The 27,500-nt window shown below is 48.9% G+C and overlaps 2 protein-coding genes across 5 annotated transcripts in view; both read left to right on the forward strand.

The window, feature by feature from the left end:
* The window catches only part of LOC308679118 (claudin-7-like), an 18,809-nt gene extending 154 nt beyond the window's left edge, over positions 1–18,655 (forward strand). Inside the window, exons 1-4 of the mRNA XM_081346380.1 lie at positions 1–357; positions 14,109–14,273; positions 16,449–16,533; positions 17,049–18,655. The exon at positions 1–357 is cut by the window's left edge and continues 154 nt beyond it. Of these exons, the coding sequence (XP_081202506.1) occupies positions 135–357; positions 14,109–14,273; positions 16,449–16,533; positions 17,049–17,220 (645 nt within the window). The 5' untranslated portion in view covers positions 1–134 and the 3' untranslated portion in view covers positions 17,221–18,655. The remainder of the gene's footprint in view (positions 358–14,108; positions 14,274–16,448; positions 16,534–17,048) is intronic.
* Positions 18,656–24,660: 6,005 nt separating this feature from the next.
* Positions 24,661–27,500, forward strand: part of LOC308678226 (arf-GAP with coiled-coil, ANK repeat and PH domain-containing protein 1-like) — a 33,787-nt gene continuing 30,947 nt past the window's right edge. For 3 of the 4 annotated variants that reach the window (XM_081345267.1, XM_081345268.1, XM_081345269.1), the window contains exon 1: positions 24,661–24,805. In XM_081345267.1, the coding sequence (XP_081201393.1) occupies positions 24,753–24,805 (53 nt within the window). In that variant the 5' untranslated portion in view covers positions 24,661–24,752. The remainder of the gene's footprint in view (positions 24,806–27,500) is intronic. The other variant, XM_081345266.1, reaches the window with a different exon arrangement.

Genomic DNA, 27,500 nt, shown 5'->3' on the forward strand with positions numbered 1-27,500 from the left:
GGAAGCGGCCTGGCTCCGGACCCTCCCCCTCCCTCCCTCCGGCCCCTCCCTCCCTCCCTCGGCCGCCGCCCAGGGCATAAATCCAGGTGCGCTCACCTGGCGCGCAGGTAGAGGCGGTAGCAGCAGGTCCCGCCATGGCCAACTCCGGCTTGCAGCTGCTGGGCTTCGTGCTGGCCCTGCTCGGCCTGATCGCCCACCTGACGGCCACCGTCCTGCCCCAGTGGCGGGTCTCCTCCTTCGCCGACGGCAGCATCATCACCGCCCAGTCCTTCTACATGGGCCTCTGGATGGACTGCATCTGGCAGAGCACCGGCCAGCTCCAGTGCAAGGTCTACGACTCCATGCTGGCCCTGGACGGTGAGTGGGAGGGGCGGGGGGGGGTCCCGCGCGTGGGCTGGGGTTGGGGGGGCGGGCAAACGGGAGCCACACACCTGTCGGGCTACCTGCCCGGGGCGGCCGCGCCTTCGCCCGCCGACTCCTTCCGGCCGCGGCCCACGCGTGGGAGCCGGGGGAAAAAGGCTCGCCCGCGGGCGCCTCCTTCGCCTCTCCCTTCGCCTTTGCCCGACACGCGTGTCCGGGGGAGAGAAAGAGAGACCCGAGGGGGGGGGTGCGCGGTCGGAAGGGACCCTCTCCTTTTTTTAAATACACCGGTGGGGGGGAAAACACGCGTGGCCAGGGCAAGAGAGAAAGAGAGAGAGAGAGAGAGAGAGAGAGAGAGAGAGGCAGAAAGAAACCCCCCCCCTTGGTTTTTTTACACCGGTGTGTGGGGGGAAACACGCGGGGAAGAAGGAGGCTTCGGATCGGGTCCGGGAGGGATCGCGGAGGCTCTGGGGGAGGAAGCGGGGGGGCTTTTTTGCGGGTTTTGGGGGACGGGGGAATGGAGGGCGCTCTGTGCGCGCCCCGGAGCACTTTGGCTCTCCTGCTTTCCAGCCGCCCGTTCAAAATGGCCCCCGTCCCCTCCAGCGGACGGCACTTTCTTTTCTTGGCCAGGGTGGGTGGGTGGGTGGGCGAGAAAGGATACACGCAACTTTTAAGCCAAACCCGCGTCTCCACCTCTTTTCCCCTTGGCCAAGATAGCTCCTTCTCCGATTGTGAGGGTCGTGTGAACCGGGAGGAGACGGCGCCCCGGGAAACGAGCCCCCTCCCCTCTTGGACGCCCTGTTTCTAGTCTCCCACCCCCACCTCCCTACACCCCCCACACCCCCCACCCCAATATTTCGACAGGATCCCTTATCTCCCGGCTGGCTTAAAATCCCGGAGGCTTTGGAAATGCCTTAAACTAAGATTGGAGGTCTTTCCAGCTAGGCGGGGCTCCGGTGGGACTTCCAAGGTTTTTTTAAAAAAACAACAACTAATTCCTGGTTTAAAACAGATTAGCTTTGCAAAAAAAAAAAACACACACACACACACACACACAAAACACACAAAAAAAAAACCACACCCGGCCCCTCCTTCCCCAAACAGTCGCTCCCCCCGCCGCGCGCCCTCGCCCCCAGCATCTCCCCTTCTTTGGAACTTTTCCAAGCACCTGTTCCCCCGTTTATTCTGCTTTTATCTAATTTTCTTTCTTTCTTTTTTTCCCGGAAGACCCTCCACTTTTTCGGTTTTTTTTCTCTCTCTCTCTAATTTTCTTTCTTTCTTTCTTTCTTTCTTTTTCTTTCTTTCTTTCTTTCTTTCTTTTTCTTTCTTTCTTTCCTTCTTTCTTTCTCTAATTCTCTCTTTCTTTCTTTCTTTCTTTTTCTTTCTTTCTTTTTCTTTCTTTCTTTTTCTCTTTCTTTTTCTTTCTTTCTTTTTCTTTCTTTCTTTCTTTCTTTTTCTTTCTTTCTTTTTCTTTCTAATTCTCTCTCTCTCTCTCTCTCTCTCTCTCTCTCTCTCTCTCTCTCTCTCTCTCGTTATTTTTTCTTCTTCTCTTCTCAAAAACTGCCCGGTCTGGTTGGGTCAGTTTCTTGGGCCTTCTCCCCTCCCTCCCCCCCCTCCTGACCAGCCAGCCACACCTTCAAAGGCAGCTGCTTTCATCCGTTGCACGCCCCCCCCAGAGACCTTTGAAAGAGGTGGGGCAGAAAGGAAGGAGGGAGGGAGGGAGGGGGACGGAAGAGAAGAATTTGCTTGTTCTCTTGCAGAAAAGGTTGTGGGGCTGGACTCTCCCTTTTCCCAGGCCTGGGACCCTCGGCGTAACACACCTGGCTGGGGTGTGTGTGTGAGTGGGGGGAGGGCAAATCACAGGTGAGGGTGCTGAAAAATCCAGGTGACCCCCCCCTCCCCCCTTGTGCCAAATTAAAGCTGAGTTCAGGCAGCAAATTAGACCTATTTGAGCAGTGTTTTTCAACCTGGGCAACTGTACCACGGGTGGACTTCAACTCCCAGAATTCCCCAGCCTGGCTGGGGAATTCTGGGAGTTGACGTCCACCCGTCTTAAAATGGCCAACTTTGAGAAACGCTGCTTTGTAGCCCCAAAGTGTTAAAACAACAACAACAACAACCAATTTATTCCAGTAACTGGCCAGGTTTTCACACGGGGCTACCGCAATCTCCAAAGGTTGCCGAAATTGAGAATACTCTGTGTAAAACGAACGCGGCTGCTGGGATTCTGAATGGGCTGGATTTTGTTTATTGATGTACTTCTTAAATGTATAGCTGTGGAGAGGCTGGGGAGCGATATTAAAGTTGGTAAAATAACTCCGCAAAGTCTGGGAAATATCAACAGGAGCTCGAAGCGTTTCTCCCAAAATTGGAAGATTGGGTGGTTTTTCTCCTGAATGAAAAATAGACCATCATCCTCAGCAACTCCCGGTCCCAAATGGCACTGCACGGAGACTCCCTCACAAGCTTGGTTTTTCTGAATATGGCATCATGTAAAGTGCTATTGGGAGGATCCCGTCTGCCCGGCACAGTTCTCTCCTCGGTCCAGCTCCCCCTCTTATGTGGGTGTTTCTTTGCCAAAGAATTTTAAGATTTTATTTGCACTTTTGTTGTTTTTAACCTGAGAATGGAATGCAGTGGGACGGAATTGGGTGCCAACTCCAAAATCAGATTATTTTTATTTATTTTTTTGCCCCTGCTCAGCTTGTGCTGTAGCTTTGTTGGCCTGTTAAAATAAAATAATAAAATGGAAATAGAAATAAATATAATAAAATGAAATAAAAGTGAAACGGAAGTGAAAAGAATAAAGCAAAATAGAAGTAAAATAGAAGTAAAAAGAATAAAATGAAATAAAAACAAAACAAATTTAAAAAATGAAAAACAAAATAGAGGTAAAAAAGAATAAAGTGAAATAAAAGTAAAATAGAAGTAAAAACAATAAAATGAGATTAAAAACAAAATAGAAATAAAAAGAATAAAGTGAGATAAAATCTGTAAAGCCATCAAACATCCACACTTGCCTCTCCCAGGTCCTTGGAAGGACTTGATAGGTACAGAAAAATACCAAATCTAGTCTGAACACCTGGCTGACTCTATGACAAACCATAAAATGAAATGAAACTAATGAAATGAAATAAAAATAATAAAATCCAATCAAAATAGTCAAATTAATAAAAATAGAAAATTGAATTAAAAACAGTCAAATCCCGTCAAAATAGTCAAATCCAATAAAACTAAAAGAGTGAGTTAAAAATAATCAAATCCAATCAAAATAGTCAAATCCCATCAAAATAGTCAAATCTAATAAAAATAGAAAATTGAATTAAAAACCATCAAATCCCATCAAAATAGTCAAATCCAATAAAAAACAGAAGAGGGAGTTAAAAATAATCGAATCCAACCAAAATAGTCAAATCCAATCAAATAAAAACAGTAAAATCCAATCAAAATAGTCAAAAAGTAAAAATAGAAAATTGAATTAAAAACAGTCAAATCCCGTCAAAATAGTCAAATCCAATAAAACTAAAAGAGTGAGTTAAAAATAATCAAATCCAATCAAAATAGTCAAATCCAATCAAAATAGTCCAATCTAATAAAAATAGAAAAGTGAATTTAAAACCATCAAATCCCGTCAAAATAGTCAAATCCAATAAAAAACAGAAGAGGGAGTTAAAAATAATCGAATCCAACCAAAATAGTCAAATCCAATAAAACTGGAAGAATGAGTTAAAAATAATCAAATCCAATCAAAATAGTCAAATCTAATAAAAATAGAAAATTGAATTAAAAACCATCAAATCCCATCAAAATAGTCAAATCCAATCCAAAGTCGAAAAAGTGAATCGAAAACAATCGCATCCAATAAAAACAGCCAGATGAAATAATGTAAGATAAAAGGAAGTAAAAACAGTAAATGAAGTAAAAGTAAATTAACAGTACATTAAGACAGGAAACTCAAAAGGGCCGAATTGACTGACGGCCCTTTTCCCGCCGTCACCTAGGGGCGTTTCTACCTCCCCCCCCCTTGCTTGGAAACGGGGCTTCGATTTTGCAGAACCTCTTAAGATGTTTTGCAAAGTGGGAGACCTCAGCAAGTTTTCTGGTTTGCTTGGCGAGACAATGTCTGGCCCAGAATGAGGAAATTTGGGTTTGGACGGTTTCCAGAATGGAGCAATGTTTGGATATGCATGTCGGGAAGGGGATGAACTCACAAGGTGTGTAAAATTTAGTCTCCGGGGCTTCCTGGTGAGCAGGAGAGGAAGTGAAAATTCGGGTGGTAAGGTGGGGGAGAAACGGACGTAGTTCCTGGGCACACTTGGGTGCCAGGATGCCCATCGCCCGTTGGGTTAAATGCACCTAGTGATTTTTCTCCATCCTGAAATTTCTCATCTCTGTTTATAAAACCGAAGTGTGCGTTTGATAGCTTATCGCTTTCATTACTTGAGAAAACAAACCAAGTTTACTTTCTGGGATAAAGGCAACTTTGGGGTCAGCCAGCCAGATTAGGGGCAGGGACAGGGCAGGGGTGGGGAACTGGGGAAGCGCTGGGTTTGGGGAGGGGGCACGGGGGGGGGGAGATCCTGGGCCCACTTCACAGATGTGGTCCACAGCTGGAAATCTGGACTCGTGGGCCAGGAGGGAGCTTGGGAACTAGGCGCAGAGATGTAACATGTTGGTTTACACTGGCAGGGACTCTTCCCCAAGCTCACAAAAGCGGGCGTCCTTTTCAGAAAAGGGGTGTGTTAGAAAAATGGTGTTTTGCGTTGTGTTGTTTTTTTTTTTTTGCAAAAGGGTGGTGAAAAGAAAAGAAAAAATCAGGGTTTTTGGAGCTGAAAATGTGGACTAAACAAACATTTGAAGTGCATGTAAGAAGAAAGTGGAGGAATTGGGGGTCCACGGAAAAGGCAGTGAGGACCCCTCCTTAAATCCAGGAATCCTAGTTCTACACACTTCCTCCTTCGACCTTTACACACACACAAACACACAAACACAAGCACACACCAGGCACCAAGGCTGTCCTTTTATTTTCTGCTCCTCCAACGGTTTCATCGAAACGACACAAACGACACGCTTGCTTGTCTTTGTTCAGATAACCGTTGCTTGGCTCTGAGTGTGTGTGTGATGACCTTGTGCCCAAATGCAATTACTGGCACACCTGCCTCAGGGGAGGGGTGATGTCACCTTGCCACCAGGGCCCGTGGGGCAAGGGAAGGGTGGGACCGAGCCGGAAGTCGAGCCATCTTTGGAAGGATGAAACTAGCAAAGTTCGTTTTAAAAGCACTAGCTGGGGCGGGGGGGGGGGCTGGGTTGGGCTAGGGGTGAAAGCCTGCGACTGGGGGGGGGTCCTTTTCCTCCCCCCTTCCCCACAAGGCCAGGTTTTCTGCTGGATTATTGCCAGGAATTGCTACATACAGGATTTTAAAATACAGGTGCTTTTAAAAATAGACAGGTGATAGGGAACAGATTAAAAAACAAAGAGGGTAGATAAATAGATGGATAATAGGTGGATTGGATGGATAGATAGATAGATGGGTAGATGATAGGAAGATAAGAGATGATGTTGATAGATGATAGACAAATGATTGATAGATGATAGTTGATAGGTAGATACATATATGTTGAGAAAAACAGTTGAACACCGGGATAATATATAAAAACAACAACATATATACATAAAATAGGTGGAAGATGGATGGATGGATGGATAGACACACACAGAGAGACATACACATAGATAGATGATAGGTAAATACATATATAGATACATAAATTTTATTTATTTTATTTGAATTCCATTTATATCCCGCCCTTCTCCGAAGACTCAGGGCGGCTTACAAGCTTAGCAGTAGCCTTCATTCTATGTATATGCCTGCTTATTAGGGCTTTCACACACACACCCAAGCGGCATTATTACAAAGTCAGCTTAATTGCCCCCAACAATCTGGGTCCTCATTTTACCTACCTGGGAAGGATGGAAGGCTGAGTCAACTTTGAGCCTGGTGGGACTCGAACCTGCACTAATTGCAGGCAGCTGGTGTTACTTAAGGAGGCATTAGCCCACTGCTCCACCAAGGCTCCACTGCACCCACCAAATGGGTGGAAGATGGATGGAGAGAGAGAGAGAGATGATATATATATATGGAAGATGGATGGATGGATAGATGACAGACAGACATAGATGATAGGTAGATACATATATAGATATTGTACATAAAATTTTCCAGGGTGGAAAAAGGATGGATGGATGGATAGGTAGACAGAGATAGGCAGGCAGGCAGATAGACAGGTAGGATGGATTGATACGGTGAATGGATATGAAAGAGAGAGATGATGAATGATAGATAGATAGATAGATAGATAGATAGATAGATAGATAGATAGATGAGTTGGAAGAGACCCTTGGAGGTCTTCTAGTCCAACCTACCCACCCCCATGGCAGGAGATCCTATACCATGCTGGAGTTTCTTTGCGCTTGGTGGGATGAAAGCACGGGACCACAGAAAGAACAACAGAACACAAGAATAGAGTTGGAAGGGAGCCCAGGGGTCCTCCAGTCCAGCCCCTCCCCAAGCAGGAGAGAGATGATCAACAGATGTCCTTATACCCCTCCCCCCCAAAAAATAAGGTAAGACTTTAGTCTTAGATACGTAGCTATGTTTATGACACACAAACCCTTTATCATTATAGTTTAAAGGTAAAGGTAAAGGCTCCCCCGCACATGCGTGCTAGTCGTTTCCGACTCTAGGGGCCGGTGCTCATCTCCGTCTCAAAGCCGAAGAGCCAGCGCTTGTCCGAGGACGTCTCCGTGGTCATGTGGCCGGCATGACTAGACGCCAAAGGCGCACGGAGCGCTGTTCCCTTCCCACCGGAGCGGTCCCTGTTTTTCTACTTGCATTTTTTACGTGCTTTCGAACTGCTAGGTGGGCAGAAGCTGGGACGAGTAACAGGCGCTCACTCTGTTACGCAGCGCTCGGGATTTGACCCGCCAAACTGCCGACCTTCTGATCGACAAGCTCAGCGTCCTAACCCACTGAGCCACCGCGTCCCTCCTTATAGTTTTGTTGTTGTCAGCTGCAAAGTCGTGTCCAACCCATCACGACCCTATGGACAACGTTCCTCCAGGCCTTCCTGTCCTCTACCATCTTCTGGAGTCTATAGTTTACAATATCCTAAAACCTATCGGCGGGAGGGGCTTCAACTCTCATTGGGGGGGCAGGCTTTGTGCTACAAGCTGGGAACTGCCCCCCCCCCTCGTTACTATGGCTGAGATCACGAGGAAGGGATTAAATCCAGGGATTAAAAATAAAATAAAATCCAGGTGCTCCTGTTTAATTTCAACTTGAACCGTTGATGAATTAATTTGAGGATGTTGGGTTCCCGTTTTCTTCTCTGACCTGCAATTAGGCCACAACCCACGGAGGGGCTTCCCCTCAAGGTTTGAGTGTGGCTGGGTGGGGCCTGCTTTGTGTCCCCCCCCCCGCCCCTTTCTTGCACCTCACACCTGCCGCATTTGCGGCCGTGCGTTCGAATCCTGGACGTTTTCTGTCCTTTATCTGTTCCCACGGATAGATTCTTGTGCATTGGACAGAGAAATTTAAAAAAGCTTCCTGGGAAGTGGGGAGGAGGCAACACACACACACACACTGGATTTTTCATGGCTCCTTCCTGCCTTCCATGAGGTTGTTAAGACAAGGTGCGGCTTTATAGTTGTCTTGTGTACCAACGGCTGCCTAGACTTTGCCACCTGGATCCGTTGCAGGAGAGAACAAAGGTGAAACGAAATGACACCTTCGCCATTTTGGCATTTGTCTCTGTGTGTTTGTGTGTGTGTGTGTGTGTGTGTGTGAGTGAGTGAGATCTCCATTAGACTGAGGGATGCCAGGCTGGTGACTCACTGCAGCGCGCTGGGGAGGCTCCCCAGTTTTTTTAGGAAACAAGGATGGGTCAACCCATCCATCGTGGCCTATTTGCGGCTAAGTGGGCGACCAAACCAAGATTGTGGCGTGTGGAGAAACTCAAGATTAATCCCGGTTCTTCCGGAAGGGATGCAAAATGGTGCCGAGGAGGATGGGAGGCAGAACAAAGCGGAAGGGTTTGTGGCCGTGGTTGGAAAGAAGAATTACAGAATAACAAGAGTTGGAAGGGAACCTTGGAGGTCTTCTAGTCTGACCCCCTGCTCAAGCAAATGTTTTCTTTAAAAAAAAAAGTTTTACACCTCCTGAAGGCCGCGTCTGTGCAAAGGAATTTAATTTACTTTGTCAAGGGAAGGATCAGATTGTCCTTAAGAAAGAGTACAAGTCTTTCTTTGCTTTGGAATTAACTTATTTATTTTGGCTTTGCGGAGTCAAATACGGAAAGAGGCGGACAAAAGGAAGGCTTTTTACCCGTGCAATTTTTCCCCAAGCAACCATTTCTTTTGTTTTATTTTCATTTTATGTATTTTAACTTATTGTTATAGTTTTGGGGCATCTTGTTTAATCTCTTTTAATTTTTGTATTCTTGTCTTTTAACATGTATTGCCCTGTTCACCGCCCTGAGTCCTTCGGGAGAAGGGCGGTATACAAATAAAATTCTTCTTCTTATTATTATTATTTTACTTTTGCTTTATACTTTTCAGGCGGTCCTCGCCTTACGACCGCAAAAATCAGCCCCCAAATTTCCACTGCTAAGCGCGCCGTTTGCTAAGCGAGTCGGGCCCCGTTTTTACAACCTTTCTGGCCGCCGCTGTTAAGTGAGTCACACGGCCGTTAAGTGAATCCGGCCTCCCCCTGGACTTTGGCGTGCCAGAAGGTCGCAAAAAAAGGGGGTCGGGCTACATGCGGCCGTCGTAAACTGAATGAGCTGTTGCAAGGCGAGGCCTGCCTGAACTTTTTCACTCTAATTTTTTTACTTTAGAGTTTACCTTTTGCAGTTTACTTTTGACGTTGCCTCAATTTACTTTACTTTTTCAATTTCCAGAGCCGCCCAACTCAAAGCCGCTGACTCAGCCCTTCCGTTTGCTTTTCTGTACCGGGCTGTTTTTCCTACTTTCTGGTGTAACTTAATTGGTGATAGTTTATTATTTCCTGCACATGCAAAGGTACTTTGCCTCCTCCATGTCATTTAAAATATTCTAAATACTGCAATGCTCTTTACATGGGGCTTCCCTTGAAGACCACCCGGAGGCTCCAACTGGTACAGAATGCGGCCGCGAGAGTTGTCTTGGGAGTTTCCCGGTACTCCCATGTTACACCTTTGCTCCGCGAGCTGCATTGGTTACCAGTTGTCTTTCGGGTGAGGTTCAAGGTTTTGGTTATGATCTTCAAGTCCTTACATGGCATGGGTCTGGGTTACCTCAGGGACCACCTGCTGCCGGCGTCAACTCCCCTCCGCCCTGTGCGTTCCCACAGAGGGGGCCTCCTCAGGGTGCCTCCGGTCAGGGAATGCCAACTGGTGGCCCCCAGGGGGAGGGCCTTCTCTGTGGGCGCCCCGGCTTTGTGGAATCAACTGCCGGTGGAGCTCCGGATGGCATCGGACCTCCGCTCCTTCCGGCGCGGGTTAAAGACCCACTTATTTGAACAAGCTGGCCTGGCCTGACGGGGAACGTTAGGGTTTTTAATGGTTTTTTTATTGTTATTGTATTTTTTAACTGGGCACTGGTTTAATTCCTTTTTAATTTTTGTATTTGTTATTTATATATGCCCTGTTCACCGCCCTGAGTCCTTCAGGAGAAGGGCGGTATACAAATTTAATAAAAGTAAAAAGCAAAGTAAAAGTAAATGGTAAACTATTCTGACATGAGTACTAGTGTACTACTTTGGTCCCCTTGTACCTCTCCGTTTGGTATTCTTTTAATTACTTTAGGTTTTTAGATTTTATTGCAATTAAAATAGTAAACCACAAATAATAATAATAATAATAATAATAATAATAATAATAAGAAGAAGAAGAAGAAGAAGAAGAAGAAGAAGAAGAAGAAGTTGGAAGGGACCTTGGAGGTCATCTAGTCCAACCCCCTGCTCAGGCAGGAAACCCTATATTTAGCGACTGAAGTCGCAATGAAACCGGAGGGGGGGGGGAAAGCGACTTAGGGCCATTTTTCACACTTACGCAATCAAAGTCCTTCGGGAAAGCGCGGTATATAAATTTAATAAAATTAAAATAAATAAATAAAATTAAAATCCAGACGCTCAGCACAACCAACTCATATTTATGACGGTCGCAGCATCCCGGGGGCGGAGGAGGTCTTGCGACCGTCTGACAAGCCAAGTCGACGGGGGAAGCTGGGTTCACTTAACGACCGTGTGACTCGCTGAACAGCGGCAGTGACTCACTTAACGGCGGTGGCAAGCGAGGTGGTAAAATGGGGCGAAACTCACTTCACAGCTGTCTTGCTGTTGAAATGTCTAAGCTCAGTTGTGGTCGTATGTCAAGAGCTATTTGTGAGGTCAAGATGAGTGAATATGGCAATAAAAACAGTTTGGCAAGACCCTGGCAAGACCCTCCCTATTTTTTCCGCTCGCCTTAGGACCCTCTTGGTGTTGGCCCCTCAAAGCATCTAAAAATGCCCTAAACTGATCCTGTAAATACAAATTAAATTATTAAATTAAATTAAATTAAATATTGCCAGAAGAACTAGGAAAGGATCAAAGAAGTCCACGAACAAGCATCAGGGAGGGAGGGAAGGGAAAAAGAGAAAGAAAGAAAAGGAAGTGAAAAAGAAGGAAAAGAAAGTGAAATATAAGGAAAGGTGGAAGGAAGGGAAAAGATGGAGGAAGAAAGAAGGAAAGACGAAGGAGAAAAAGGAAGGAAAAGAGGAAGGAAGGAAAAAAAGAGAGAAAGAGGAAAAGAGGAAAAGAAATGTAAAGAAAGAAGGAAAAAGGAAGAAAGAAAAAAGGAGAGAGAGAGAGAGAGAAATGAAGGAAAGAAGAAAGAAAAAGTAGGAAAAGAAAGAAAGAAAAGAAGAGAGAGAAAGAAATGAAGGAAAGAAGAAAGAAAAAGTAGGAAAAGAAAGAGAAAAGAAAGAGAAAGAAATGAAGGAACGAAAGAAAAAGGAAAAAAGATAGCTGGTATAGTGGTTCTGGGGCTGGACTTGGGTTCAAGAATCCCCACTCAGGCACCAGGCCTCTCCAGGGGACTTTGCGCCTATTCCTCGCCCAGCCCAGTCTACCTTGCAGGATTGTTGTTGGATCGGGGGAGGGGGGGGAAGGGAGGAGGCAGCCCTGGGTCGGCCGCATTGAGCTCCGGGAGGGGAGGGGAGGTAAAACAAACGCCCCCTCCTTGGCTGGGATTACCGCAGCCGCCCAACCTTCTTGCTGTAATTTATCAGCTCTCCTACCTGCCAGGGTTGTTTTTTCTGGAGGGAGGCGAATTAGCCGGAGCTCGCAAAGGAGGATAGAAAAGCCTAATCGATAAGTGGAGACTGGAAGGGGGGGGGAAATGGAAAAAGAGAATTTGCAGAGCCGGCCAGGTGCCCTCAGGGTGGGCTGGGCTGCCATGACTCACAACCCCACCCCCACCCACCCACCCCGGAGCACCAGTGAGGCTGGCCCGCCCGCCCGGGCTGTCGTCACCGCAGGCTGCTTCACTCGGCCCCCAGGGTGCCCTCCACCCGCCTGGCCCTCACGTGGCCGCCTCCGTCCCCTCCGAAAGGGCAGGGGGGGTCTCCCAAATGGAGCCCCCCTCCCAGGTTGGGGCTCAGGGATGTCCCCAGGGGGGGGCCCTTACGTCCTGGTCTTGCCTTCCAACTCCCATTCCTCCCTTTTTCTTCATTTCTTTCTTTCTTTCTATTTCTTTCCTCTTTCCTTTCTTTCCTTCATTTCTCTCTCTCTCTCTCTTCCTCTTTTTTTCCCTTTCCTTCATTTCTTTCTCTCTTTCCTCTTTTTTCTCTTTCTTTTTCCTTCTTTCTTTACATTTCTTTTCCTTTTTCTCTTTCCTTTCTCTCTCTCCTATTCTATCTTCTTTCCTTTCCTTTTCTTTCCTTCGTTTCTTTCTCTCTCTCTCTCTCCTCTTTTTTCTCCTTCCCTCCTTCCCTTCTCCCTTCTTCTTTCCTTCCTCCTTTCCATTCTTCCTCCTTCTCTCCTTCTCCCTTTCCTCCCTCCCTCCCTCCCTTCTATTCTTCCTCCCTTCTTTCCTTCCTCCCTCCCTCCTTCTTTCCCTTCTTCCTTCCTCCCTTCCTAGCGCCCGCCCTCCCATTCCCATCTCCTCCATTCCTCCATCTCTTTTCCTTGCTTTCTTTCTTCCTCCCTCCCTCCCTCCCTCCCTCCCTCCCTTCCTTCCTTCCTTCCTTCCGTCAAAAGAGGGGGAAAACCCTTTTCCATTTATTTATTTGGATTTATTCGCCAACTCTCAGCGTGGACAATGCCCCCCCCCCCCCGTGGCTGTTGCTCCTGGGCACACACACACACACACACACACACACAAACACACACACGGCTTCCTTCCCTAAAATGGCGCATTTCCGGGCCCATTTTCACACCCCAGCCTGCGTGCCCGGAAGCCTTCTGTTTGCCCAGAAAGCTTGCAAAGTGTCCCCCCCCCCTAAGCAAACGCTGCCTTCCTCGACTTTGCTGTGCTGGGGGACGGGGTGGTGGTGGTGGTCCCACCAAACCTCTGCCCTCCGATCTGTGCCCCGACGGGGTGGCATGATCTCCGACGGGCAGCTGGCAGGCATCGTGATCCTGCTTCTTTCGGGAGAAGAGTTTAGTGCAGAAGGGGGGGGGACTGGCAGCCGTTATTGGGGTGCTGGTAGATATCGGGGTGGGTCCTGGAGCGCCAGGGATGGGTATGGGGGCGCTGGGGTGGATCCTGGAGTACTGGGGTAGGTATTGGATGCAAGGAGGGGTCTTGGGGGCTGGGGTGTGTATTGGGGTGCAGGGGTGAATATTGGAATAATAATAATAATAATAATAATAATAATAATAATAATAATAATAATAATAATAATAATAATAATAATGTGTTGCAAGGGACCTTGGAGGTCATCTAGTCCAATTCCCTGCTCAGGCAGGAAACCCTATACCATTTCATCATCACCATCATCATAGAGTTGGAAGGGACCTTGAAGGTCATCTAGTCCAACCCCCTGCTCAGGCAGGAAACCCTATACCATATAATAATAATAATAATAATAATAATAATAATAATAATAATAATAATAATAATAATAATAATAATAATAATAATAGAGTTGGAAGGGACCTTGGAGGTCATCTAGTCCAATTCCCTGCTCAGGCAGGAAACCCTATACCATTTCATCATCATCATAGAGTTGGAAGGGACCTTGGAGGTCATCTAATCCAACCCCCTGCTCAGGCAGGAAACCCTATAGTATACCATTCTCCATCAGCGTGGGAAGTCCTGGGGTGGGGGACATGGCTGTCAGGACAGACCAGCTTACAAAAAAGGGGGTGCTTGGGTAATCCAGAAAGCAGTGCCAGCGCCCCCTTTTCTGGCCATCAACCCTCCCAGCTGCATTGTCCTCAACCCTTTAAATTAATCAGAATAGAGGTGGAAGGGACCTTGGAGGTCATCTAGTCCAACCCCCCCCACGCTCAAGCAGGAGACCCCGTGCCATTTCTGACAGGTGGCTGTCCGGTCTCTTCTTAAAAACCTCCAGGGATGGAGCGCCCACGATTTCTGGTGGCCAGCTGTTCCGCTGGTTCATCGTCCTCCCTATCACCTCAGCTGATCTTATCGTGACTTATTACATTTCTACACCCCTCCCCGAATCCGTTTCCCCTCTGACCTTCCGCTTCTCCTCCGTGCAGCTTCCCTACAAGCCACCCGGGCGTTGATGGTCATCTCCATCGTCCTGGGCGTGATCGGCATCGGCATCGCCACCATGGGCATGAAGTGCACCCGCTGCGGGGAGGGCAACAAGACCACCAAGGCCCGCATCGCCATGACCGGCGGCATCGTCTTGCTGGTGACCGGTCAGTTCCATCCCGCCCTCCTTCCCGACCATTTGGAATGGAATGGAATTAGGGATAGGATAGGATAAAAAATAAAAATGGCATAGAATAGAATAGAATAGAATAGAATAGAATAGAATAGAATAGAATAGAATAGAATAGAATAGAATAGAATAGAATAGAATAGAATAGGAAATGGAATAGGAATAGGAATAGGAATAGGAATAGGAATAGAATAGAATAGAATAGAATAGAAAATATAGAATGGAAATGGAAAGAATAGAATAGAATAGAAAACAGAACAGAATAGAGAACAGAACAGAATAGAGAACAGAACAGAACAGAATAGAATAGAAGAATAGAAAGAGAATAGATACAATAGAATAATTAGAATAGAATAGAAATATTAATAGAATAGAATAAGAATAGAATAGAAATAGAATAGAATAGAATATAGAATATAGAATATAGAATATAGAATATAGAATAGAATAGTAAATAGAGAACAGAACAGAATAGTAGAATAGCAATAGAATAGAAGAATAAATAGAATAGAATAGAATAGAATAGAATAGAATAAGAATAGAATAGAATAGAAATAGAATAGAATAGAATATAGAATATAGAATATAGAATATAGAATATAGAATAGAATAGTAAATAGAGAACAGAACAGAATAGTAGAATAGAAATAGAATAGAATAGAATAAATAGAATAGAATAGAATAGAATAGAATAGAATAGAATAGAATAGAATAGAAATAAGGAATAGAATAGAATAGAGAACAGAACAGAACAGAATAGAATAGAATAGAAATATTAATAGAATAGAATAAGAATAGAATAGAAATAGAATAGAATAGAATATAGAATATAGAATAGAAAATAGGGAACAGAACAGAATAGTAGAATAGAATAGAATAGAAATAAGGAATAGAATAGAACAGAATATAGAATAGAATAGAACAGAATAATAAAATATAGAATAGAATAGAAAATAGGGAACAGAATAGAACAGAAATGAAATAGAATAGAAATAGAATAGAATAGAGAATAGAATAGAATAGAACAGAATAATAAAATAGAAAATAGAATAGAAAATAGAGAACAGAATAGAGAACAGAACAGAATAGAATGCAGAATAGAATAGAGCAAATTGCTAACCATGGTTTATTGCCTACCGGCTGCATTCACACGGCCGGATGTACCCTCTCCCTCCATTAACCCATTTTCTGAGTTTGCGCTGAAGTGTTCCCGACCTCAAAATGCTGGATTTGCCCAGCCAGATAAGCGTAACAAGGAATCATTCTGACGTGGTTTAGCGGGTCAAATCTACCTGTAGGTAATTCTTGACCTACGACAATTCATTTAGTGACAGCTCAAAAGTTACAATCCACACTGAAAAAAGGGACTTAGGACCATTTCCCACACATACCTAAGACCGTCGCAGCCTTCCCGTGATCAAAATTCAGATGCTTTGCAACTGACTCGTACTTACGATGGTCACAGTGTCCTGGAGGAGGGGGGGGTCAGGTGATCCTTGACCAAGAGCCTGGGTGGAGCAGTGGGCTAATGCCTCCTTAAGTAACAGCAGCTGCCTGCCATTAGTGCAGGTTCGAGTCCCACCAGGCTCAAGGTTGACTCAGCCTTCCATCCTTCCCAGGTAGGTAAAATGAGGACCCAGATTGTTGGGGGCAATAAGCTGACTTTGTAATAATGCCGCTTGGGGTGTGTGTGTGAAAGCCCTAATAAGCAGGCATATACATAGAATGAAGGCTACTGCTAAGCTTGTAAGCCGCCCTGAGTCTTCGGAGAAGGGTGGGATATAAATGGAATTAAAATAAAAAATAAAAAAATCCCTTTTTGCGACCTTCTGACGAGCAAAAGTCAAGGGGGCAAGCCGAATTTGCTTCACAACCGAGTTTAATCTCTTCAACAACTGCAAGGATTCACCGAACAACAGCGGCCAGCGAGGTCGTAAAAGGGGACAACGCTCGGTTAAAGACGGTCTCGCTTAGCGACGGAATATGTTGCGAGCCCCAAAGCTGGCCCTGCGGGTCCCCCAATGGCAAACCACCCAAAATATAAAACGGATCTGCCGCGCTTCCTAGCCTTGCATCTCCTCTGGGAAGAAAACCATCCAACCAAAATACCAGGTTGTTTTTTTTTTATGCCCTCCTTGTTTTCCCCACTTAGGTTTGGCTTCCATGGTCGCCTGTTCCTGGAGTGCAAACAAGATTGTCCAAGATTTTTACAACCCCCTGTCCCCCTTGAATAGAAGGTACGTTGTCCAGAGGAAAGGGGGCGGCCAGACACACACACCCCGCACTCCCCCATTCCAGAGCAAAGGGGTCTGTCTTCGGCACCCCCAAATGTGGTGCATCTCGCTGGCAAAAACTTCCCGACGCAAAGCGAGGTTGACTTCTTCCCCTGGCCCTTTCCCCCTGGCCTCGCCCCTTTGGAGCGCGTCCCTTTTGAGGACCACCTCTGCACCCCCCCCTCCTCTGGCATTTTCCCCGCTGCCCCGTTGCTGCTTCCGAGGCGGGAAGAAAAAACTGGGGAGGGGGGGGAAACGTCAGAACAAGGTGGTGTCCGGAGAGCATCCGGTAACTGCACCGGGCAGAAGAATCTTTTACATCTAGAATTCACACACCCAGCAAATCCTTTCTCCCCCACCCCCTGCTGCAGAGGCAGGGAAGTGGGGAGGGGGGTCTAAGGGTGGGGGGGGGAACCTCACCAAACACCCACCCACGCCTTTTCTACCATCTCACAATGAGTCTCTTTCTGCGCCCCCAGGTACGAAATTGGCCCTTCCATCTTCCTCGGATGGGCAGGGTCCGCCTTGTCGCTGCTGGGGGGCGGCATGCTCGCCTGCTCGTGTCCGGGAGCAGACCCCGGGTACAAGAACCGCCAGTATCCCGCAGGGAAGCCCATCTCCGTACCCCCCAGTAGCCGAGAATACGTCTAGATGCCCGGCCAGCTGCCAAGAGCCTGGAACAGCCCGGATTTTGCCGCCCAACCTGGGCATCACGGACTTTTTAAAACGCCCTCGGAGGTTTTTTTTTTGTTTTATTATTCCTCCTCCGCAATTGAGTTGAAACGGTTGTGTTTTTATTTTATTTTATTTTTTTAAAAAAAAAATAGCAATCCTTATTTTAATGAGAGATATTTTAATATTTGAACGGGGCGTCGGCCCCGAAACGGGGGGGGGGGGGGAAATGGGCCTTGTTGTCATCCCTGTGTGCCTTTCTCCTGGGCCTGCCCCCTAGGAAAGGTCAGAGAGGGGCAGACTCCAGTAATCCTTTGACCCTCCCGGCGGGGGATTATAGGGTTCGGAGTCAGGTGGATCTGGAGGTAAGGAGATCGAGGAAGCTCTAGTAAGATTTTCATTTTTTCCGGGTAGAACCCACCTCTTCCCCTTTAATAAACTGGCCCGACTGGAGAAGACACACACACACACACACACACACCGCCCTCTGGGTGCCCTTACCTAGGGTTGGGTTAATCCTAAAGAAAGCCCCCAACTACCAGTGGGGGTTTTCCTCCACCACCACCCCAAACCCCCCCCCCACCCCGAGGAATTGGCATTTGGAATCTGCTGTCTGGCAGATGTTTGCAAGACTAGGCATGGGGGGGGGAGTGAACTTTGACCCCTCCCACTTCACCAAGGCAAAGGGGGTCTCCCCCTTCTCCGTGGGGCAGCCCAGCCGATAACCCCTATAACTAATTCTTGGCGGCCTGCTTGGAGCCTTCAAAAGTTCTTTGGGTTGTGTAAATATGTACATTCACTGGGGAAGCCTCGGGTTAAGCGAGGACCACTTGATTCAAGTCTATCCCTGAAAAATACCAATCAGTTTGACCCCTGTCCTTTTAATTCCTCCCAGTAAAATGTCCCCGGCTTTTATTGCAAAATCATATTTTGGGGCGGGGGTGTGTGGGGGGAAAGATTACCTTGACTTACATTTGCTTGCTTGGATAGATTTTAACTTTTTTTGTGGGGGGGGGGAGGTTGGAGGAAGGGATGAATGCAAATTTGAATAGGAAAGGAGGGATCTTTGGATTGAAACCCAGCCTTATTTAAAGCACAGATCCCTTCGGGTGCTTGCGTGCGCGTTTTGTGTATTTTTTAAAAAAATTGTATTACTTGGAAATGACCTTTTTTTTTGTATGTAATAAATGAAACTTGTTTTGGACAAAAAAAAAAAGTCGCCCTGCTCTAGAGAGGATTGTATTGTAATTGTTCCGTCAACCCAGAAGCCAACTTGGATACGTCAAGAACAAAATGTCCATAATTGCCTGGAACTCTTTTTTTTTTCTTTTCTTCATTGGGTAACTTTCTTAGTAGAGGCTGGGAATGCAGTAGACATAACATACCGTCAGGTCAGCAAAGTGAAAAATTAACCCATGACAAGCTAAATTGTGGGTTCTCAGCACCAAGAATCCCACAGTCGTCATCCTCCTCCTCCTCCTCTCCACAAACCCCACTCCCTCCTAGCACAGATAATGTTCCCTAGTTGGGTCACGAGACGTCTTCAAGGAAACCACCCAGCTCAGAGACCCCCAAGGACCCCACAGTCGTCCTCCTCCTCCTCCACTTCTTCTTCTCCTCTTCCTCCCTCCCTCCTCCTCCTCCTCCTCTTCTTCCTCTTCCTCCTCCTCCCCCCACTGTCTTCTAGCACTGATGAGGTTCCCTAGTTGGGTCATGAAACGTCTGCAAGGAAACCTCCAAGCTCAGAGAGCACCAAGGACCCCACAATCCTTTTTCCTCCTCCTCCTCTCCAGAGACCCTACTCCCTTCCAGCACTGATGGTGTTCCCTAGTTGGGTCACGAAACATCTGCAAGGAAACCACCCAGCTCAGAGAGCACCAAGGACCCCACAGTCCTTCCTTCCTTCCTCTCCTCCCTTCTATCTCTGATGACGTTCCCTAGTTGGGTCATGAAACGTCTGCAAGGAAACCACCCAACTCAGAGAGCATCAAGGACCCCACAGTTCAACCCCACAAAGATTGTCTTCAAGCTCAGTTAATATCAAGTTGAACGTGGGCTGGGTGCCCCGACAGTTAAATGGAAATCCGATGTGCTGGCTGGGGAATTCTGGGAGTTGAAGTCCACGCATCTTAAAGCTACTAAGCTTGAGAAAGCCTATGCAGCGGGAACGAACATTCAAAAATCGTTTGGATCGAGTGAGCGAAGCGGCTGAAAGAATGAGATCTCACCAAAACCGGGGGGGGGGGAATTTACACCTAGGCTAAGGAAAAAAAACAACAAAACCCAGATGCACAGGTTGGGGATGATGGACATCTCTCTTGAGTTACTACATAATCACGTCAGTGAAAAAGTTCTCGGCGTGCTAATTGACAGCCATTGGCTTTGTTGTTGGATGTAAAGACAACGGTAATTGTGACTCAGTATTTATTATTCGTTAAGGAAATTTATGATGTGGCCGCCCAACACACTCACAGCGAGTGTCTCACATAGGGACACACCCTCCTCTGGGTGACAACAATCGAGCTGGCCCTTTTGTGGGCTCCATGTCCCTCTGGGGTCCCCAGGCCCGTGTCTTCGGGGCCTTGCGAAAGATTGCCTAGGTGGGAGCCAATCTTATCTCTTGCAGGGGTGGCGTTCTACTGGTAGGGAGCCACCACGGAGAAGGCCCCCTTCTGGGACGCCCTTAAGAGAGGGGACCCCTAACTCCCCCCTGCCTCCCCATTCTGGTGGGTTGAGTAGAGATACTGGTAGTCTGTGACTTACAACTACTCATTTAGTGAGTGAAGCTACAACAGTGGTGAAAAAACCTGACTTACAACCAACCTCACGTTTACAACTGTTGCAGCATCCGCAAGGTCCCGTGATCAACATTTAGGCACATGTGTATATGTAAATAATAATAATAATAATAATAATAATAATAATAATAATAATAATAATAATAGAGTTTCATGTTTTATGAATAAAAATATAATAATGATAATGCCAAATCCAGTCTGAACATCTGGCTGACTGTGCAATGAATAATAATAATGATAATGATGATTATGGTGATGGTGATGATTATGATGATAAAGTTGGAAGGGACCTTGGAGGTCATCTAGTCCAACCCCCTGCTCAGGCAGGAAACCCTCTACCATTTCAGACAAATGGCTGTCCAGTCTCTTCTTAAAAACTTCCAGTGTTGGAGAAGGAAGAGAGGGAAGGAAGGAAAGGAGGAAGGAAGGAAGGAAGGAAGAAAGGAAGAGAGAGAAAGAAAGAAAGAAAGAAAAGAAAGAAAGAAAGAAAGAAAGAAAGAAAGAAAGAAAGAAAGAAAGAAAGAAAGAAAGACAGTTGGAAGGGACCTCAGAGGTCATCTAGTCCAACCCCCTGCTCAGGCAGGAAACCCTATACCATTTCAGACAAATGGCTGTCCTTAAAAACTTCCAGTGTTGGAGCATTCACAGCTTCTGGAATTGTTCTAACTGTCAGGAAGTTTCTCCTTAGTTCTAGGTTGCTCCTCTCCTGGATTAGTTTCCATCCGTTGCTTCTTGTCCTGCCTTAATCATAGCCGCCCAGGGTTACCCTGTAGTAAGATGGGCAGCCAATAAATTCGATAAATACTAACAGCAACGGTGAGAGGGACCTCGGAGTCCCAGTGGACGATCGCTTGACCCTGAGCCAGCCAAAACAGCCAACACAATCCTGGGTTGCATAAAAAGAGGCAGAGAATCAAGATCACACAAAGTATTAGTAGCGCTTCATAAAGCCCTAGTAAGGCCACACCTGGAATACTGGAGCCAGTTTTGGTCACCACATCACAAAAAAGACGTTGAGAGTTTGGAAGACGTGCAGAGAAGGGCAACGAAGAGGATCCAAGGCCTGGAGACTAAAACATACGAAGAACGGCTGCGGGACTTGGGTTTGGCTAGTCTAGAGAAAAGAAGAAATAGGGGAGACACGATAGCAGCGTTCTGGTATTTGGGGGGCTGCCACAAAGAAGAGGAGGGGGCCACGTTATTCTCCAAAGCACCAAAGGGAAGGATGGGAAACAATGGTTGGAAACTGACCAAAGAGAGAAGCAACATGGAATTGAGGGGAAACTTCCTGACATTAACCACTGGAGGTTTTCAAGAAGAGACTGGACGGCCATTTGTCTGAAATGGTAGAGGGGCTCCTGCCTGAGCAGGGGGGTGGGCTAGATGACCTCCAAGGTCCCTTCCAGCTCTGTTATTCCATCGTTACAAGTAGTCCTCAAACTTACAACCGTTCGTCCGGCAACCGTTCAAAGCTACAACGGCACCGAAAAAGTGACCGACGACCATTTTTTTCCACACTTAACGACCGTTTGCAGCAGCCCCGTGGTCACGTGATTTACATTCAGAGGCTTGTCACCTGGTTCCTATTTATGACGGTCGCGGCATCCCGGGGTGTGTGTGTGTGTGTTCGTGTGATTCCCCTTTTTACGACCGTCTGACCAGTCAAAAGTCAACGGGGAAGCCGGATTCTCTTAAAGACCGTGCAACTCGTTTAACAACTGCAGTGGATTCACGTGCCAAGAAAAGCCGCAAAATGGGACACAACTCACTTAACAAAGGTCTCACTTAGCGTCCTAAATCCTAGGCTCAATTGTATCAGTCCTATGTCCCATCTTTTTCTGGTACAACAGCACCCTCCCATGGCTCAAATGGGTAAGACAGGTGGGGCTGGGTTCCAGTTCTGGCACGGCAGCCGTTGGGGGAGCATGCACAGCCAAGGAGGATGGGACTCACACGCTACTCCAAGGTTTCTCCACCTCTGAGCCAGATAATTTTGCTAATCTTTCAAGTTCCAGGCACGAATAGTTTGCTACTACTCTTTCTCCCCTAATCTGCTTCTTCTGGATAAAGAAGCGAAGAATCCTAGGACTAGGAGAGGCAGAGGAGAGCTCACCGTTTCATGTGGCAGGCTGTTCCGTCGACTCGCAGCCCATAGAGTCAGGAATTTATTTTATTCATTTATTAGATTCTTATCCTGCCTTTATTGCTTTATAGGTAACTCAAGGTGGGGAACGTACTTAATGTTCCTTCCTCCTGTTTTCCCAACAACCAGTCACCCAGCCGGTTTTCGTAACTAAGGCAGGACTAGAACTCACCATCTCCCGGTGATTGGCCCAGAGTCACCCATCTGACTTTCATACCTAAGGCGGGACTAGAACTCACCGTCTCCTGGTGATTGGCCCAGAGTCACCCATCTGACTTTCATACCTAAGGCGGGACTAGAACTCACCGTCTCCTGGTGATTGGCTCAAAGTCACCCAGCCAGCTTTCATACCTAAGGCGGGACTAGAACTCACCATCTCCTGGTGATTGGCTCAAAGTCACCCAGCTGGCTTTCATACCTAAGGCGGGACTAGAACTCACCGTCTCCTGGTGATTGGCTCAAAGTCACCCAGCCGGTTTTCATGCTTAAGGCGGGACTATAGCTCACCATCTCCTGGTGATTGGCCCAGAGTCACCCATCTGACTTTCATGCCTAAGGCGGGACTAGAACTCACCGTCTCCTGGTGATTGGCTCAAAGTCACCCAGCCGGTTTCCATGCTTAAGGCGGGACTAGAACACACCGTCTCCTGGTGATTGGCCCAAAGTCACCCAGCTGCCTTTCATGCCTAAGGCGGGACTAGAACTCACCGTCTCCTGGTGATTGGCCCAAAGTCACCCAGCTGCCTTTCATGCCTAAGGCGGGACTAGAACTCACCGTCTCCTGGTGATTGGCCCAAAGTCACCCAGCTGCCTTTCATGCCTAAGACGGGACTAGAACTCACCGTCTCCTGGTGATTGGCCCAAAGTCATCCAGCTGGCTTTCATATCTTAAGGCGGGACTAGAACTCCCTGTCTCCTGGCGATTGGCTCAAAGTCACCCCGCCGGCTTCTAGCCCCCACTTCTGGTCCCCACATTCTGGAGATGCGAAGTGGGAGTGGGCTCCCCTTTCTAGGACACAGGCCCATTTCTCAAGCTCGGTCACTTTAAGAGGGTTGGGGTCTTCTGACTTGATTGCTCTGCAAGACCCCAGTCCTGTTGGTTAAAGCCCCCTTGGAAGGGGGCTGCGATCCAGAAATCTTAACATATCCCTTAATTTTTATTTTAAAGATTATAAAGGGGTGTGTGGGGGGGTGTCATTTCCTGAAAATAGCCGAGGGGTCTGCCTCTCTGGAAAAAAAATTATTTGGGGCTGTCAGAACGAGGCCGGTAATTGGCTTGAGAAGAAATACATCGCAATAGTGCGGGGATCTCTTCAAACGTGGCCCTTTGATGACTTGTGGACTTCAACTCCCAGAATTCCTCAGCCAGGCCCACGTCCACAAGTCGTCAAAGGGCCACGTTTGAAGAGACCCTTGCAATGCGTAGTGTGAATCAGCATCTCCTGGCCTCATCCTCAAAGGCCATTTTGCACCTTTGATCTAGCCGGCCTTGGAAGAAAAAAAAAAGAAAAAAAAAGCTCAAGATTGGCGCTTGGAAAGGAGACCACGAGGAAATCCCAGAGAAATCCCGGCAGCCAGCAGCTTGCAAATAGCCACCTTCCGGCTCCCAAAGCCGGCATCTGAAGCCTGAGTTTCTTCGAGGGGAATGTGGCGGGTTCGAGCCCCGAGTCGACAGCCCCCAAACTTCCATTCCTCCCGACGGGGTTTTCCCACGGCGCTTCCAAGACGTGGCGGAGCCATTCAAAAGAAACACGCGTCCGTCCTGCCCGCCCCCCCCCTCGGCCCACGCGAGCCGCTCCTACCTGCCGGCCAGTGGGAAAAGCCCACTGCGGAAAGAGAGCGCGGTGGGGGGGAGGAAAGCTCTTCCCCTCCTCTAACACGGGAGTGGCACGTGAGAACGGTCCGCAGTCGGAGCCGGAGCGCCGCGCCGGGTAGAGCGAGTCCCGTCCAGCCCCGGAGGGTGTGTGCTTGTGTGTGTGTTTGTGTGTTTGTGGGGGGGGGGGGTGTTTGTGTGCGCGTGTGCTGGTGGGTTTGCGTGCTTGCCTTTGGGTGTGTTTGTGTGTATATTTGCTTGTGTGTTTGTGTGCGCGTGTGTAAATTTCTATGCTTGTGTGTTTGTGGTGTGCTTGTGCTCGCGTGTGCGCGTGTGTATATTTGTACGCTTGTGTGCCCGTGTGCTTGTGCGCGCGCGCGCGCGTGCTTACGCGTTCGTGTGCGCGTTTGTGTGTGTGTGTGTTTGTGTGTATATTTGTATGCTTGCGTGTTTGTGAGGGGTGTGTGTGTGTGTGCGCGTGCAAGGGACCGGAGGGGGCAAACGACCCTTCCCAGCTGGGGCTCTCCCGGGCGCGGGGTTGCCTCTTTCGCCCGGCAGGGGGCGCCCCGCGCTGGCAGCTCGGCCCCGCTGGCTTCTCCGCGGCTCGCCCGGCAGGATGCGCCGCACGTCGGAACTCCACCCCGGGGCGGAGCGGGACCCGCGGCTGCCGCTGCCTCCGCCGCCCCTCCCGCCTCGCCTCTGGCCCCGCCGCCGCCGCCGCCGCCCGCGCCCCCCGGGAGACCCCCGCCCGGCCAGCATGGGGGTCCCGCTGCGCTTGGAGGAGGGGCTGAAGGACTCGCCCCGCTTCAGGTGGGGAGACGCGCGGCGCCGGGCCGGCCGTGCCAGGCGGCGGCAGGCGGAGCGCTCGGGCCCGGGAGCACCTGGTGGTGCCCTCTCCGCCTGCCCCGCGCGCCCCTCGCCTGCCCGGCCCCCTCCCTCCGGAGGTTGGGGAGGGTCCGCGGGGTCTGGAGCTGCGGAAAGAAGCGGGGGGGGGTCGCGTTGGTTTCCCCGGGGTAGGTGGGAGGCAGGGTGGGCGGAGGAAAGGGGAAACGACCCCTCGTCTCCCCCCTCCCCTCTCCCCATCTGCCCCCTCCCCTCCTCCTGTCTCCCCCTCCCCTCTCCCCATCTGCCCCCTCCCCTCCTCCTGTCTCCCCCTCCCCTCTCCCCATCTGCCCCCTCCCCTCCTCCTGTCTCCCCCTCCCCTCTCCCCATCTGCCCCCTCCCCTCCTCCTGTCTCCCCCTCCCCTCTCCCCATCTGCCCCCTCCCCTCCTCCTGTCTCCCCCTCCCCTCTCCCCATCTGCCCCCTCCCCTCCTCCTGTCTCCCCCTCCCCTCTCCCCATCTGCCCCCTCCCCTCCTCCTGTCTCCCCCTCCCCTCTCCCCATCGCCCCCCTCCCCTCCTCCTGTCTCCCCCTCCCCTCTATTTCTCACCCCCTCCCCTATCTTCCCCCTCTCCCTCTCCCCCTCCCCCTTTCTCCTCCCTATCTGCCCCCAACTCCCCCATCTCCCTTCTGCCTCTCTCCATTCCCCCCATCTCCCCTTATTTCTCTCCCCTCCCCCTCCCCTATCTCCCCCCCTGTTTCCTCCCCATCTACTTCTCTCCATTCCCCCCCATCTCCCCTTATTTCTCTCCCACCTCCCCATTCCCTCCACCCGCCCACCCCACCCCGCTTTACTTGGTTCTGGCCCTTCCTGCCTCTGTGACCCCTTTTAAAGGGCAGCCCCCACTCTTTCTCATCCCTATATCTTCCCTCTGCTGGGGGTCCCGCGGGCAACTTTTCAGAGCAAAGTGGGGGTGGGGGGGTGAGGTGTCAGGCCTTCCCCGAGGAGGCACCGCTGAGTTTGGGGAGCCAAATCCTGGGATTTTGCACTGGTTCCCATCTGGTGGTGTGTGTGGGGGGGAAGGGATCTGCTTCCTATTGGGGTGGGGGGGACCCTCTGTTTTTACACCCCCACCCCCCACCCTCCTTGGCGTTTCATCCCCGGCTTGCAGCTGCAAACCAGATTTGCAACTGGGAGAGGCCGGGCAGAAACTGGGGTTAATTGTGGTGGTGGGCACAACGACAAGTTGTAGGTGTCCGCGTAGCTTCTCTCTTGCTGGTTGTGTAGAAATTAGACAACGCAACAGGTGGGGGTTTTTTTGTGCGTATCACAGGGGAGAAATAACTTATTTTCTACCCCAACGACAAGCAAGCGACAGGCCCAAGATGCAACCTAGTTTAACCCGTATATTATGTTTGTACGCACCCCGTGGTATGTGGGCGCCCAATCTCTTCCGCCCCGGGGGAGCTCGGGGTTACACGGTTGTGTGTCCGGCCTTCGCACCACATCCCCGAGGTGGTTAAACGGATTGCTTTGTTCAAAGAAAAAGACGCATCTAATTTTTGTTTCCACTGGGCAACTGGCCTCTGGATTTCATGCTTGTAATGGAAAAAATGAAATTTCGATTGTGGGTTTTGCGGATTAGCTTTTGTTGGTTGTTAATGAAACGGACACTGTACGTTCCTGTGTAAAAGGTAGAGTAGGTGGCCCTCAACGTATGGCCACGATTGAGCCCAAGATTTCGGTCGCTAAGTGAAACGTTGCTTAAGGGAATTTTGCCCCACTTTATTGACTTCATGGGCTGCAGTTGTGGATAAGTAAATAATCTGGTTGTTAAGTAAATCTGGATTCCCCTATGGACTTTGCTTGTCGGAAGGCCGCAGAAGGGCTTCACAAGACCCACTGCCACCGTCATAAATGCAAGTCAGTGGCCAAGCGTCCAAATTTTGGTCACGGGGATGCTGCTGCAATGGTTGTAAGAGTGAAAAAAAACAAATTAATAATTTCTTTCAAAGGCGCCACTTCCTCAATGCCCCCTAACCAGCCGAGCCGTCTTTGACTACCTTGTTGTGCAAACTCGGTTAAGCCAGGTTAGCGTGAGATTCGGCCTGTGGCCCCGAGGCAGGTTAGTCGGGTTTGGAGGCCTGACTAAACCATGGTTCAGCTGGCCTGTCGGACAAACAAGGATTCTGCCCTTTTGCAGAACACCAGGTGGGGAATGAAAGCAGCCACGGAGGTATTTACGACGGCCACGAGGCTGGAAAAACCGGACAGGGCTGCGGGCCGGCGAGAAATGAGTTTGTTGTTACGGCCTCTTGCAGAACCTGTGGCTTCCTGTCATACACACACACACACACACACACACACACAAACACTCCTAACCTTGCCCCACCTCCCGTGTTGCAACCCCCATCTCGTATGTCAATTCTCACAATGGAAGAATTGTAGACAAGGGCTGGGGTGGGGTGGGGTGGGGGACAAAGAATGGGGTGGGTGGGGGTGGCGTTGGCCAAAGGACTCTCTGCAAGTCCTTGACTTATGACCACAACTGAGCCGGACGTTTCTGTTGCTAAGCAGGACACCGCTTCAGTGAATTTTTGCCCCTGTTTTTCTGGCCCAAGTAGGGATGTGCAACCGTCGCAGTTGCTAAGCGAGGCAGGCAGTCGTTAAACGAGACCGGCTTT

This window comes from Vipera berus (assembly GCF_964194415.1).
Source record: "Vipera berus genome assembly, chromosome: Z".
In the NCBI taxonomy this organism is placed as follows: Eukaryota; Metazoa; Chordata; class Lepidosauria; order Squamata; family Viperidae; genus Vipera; species Vipera berus.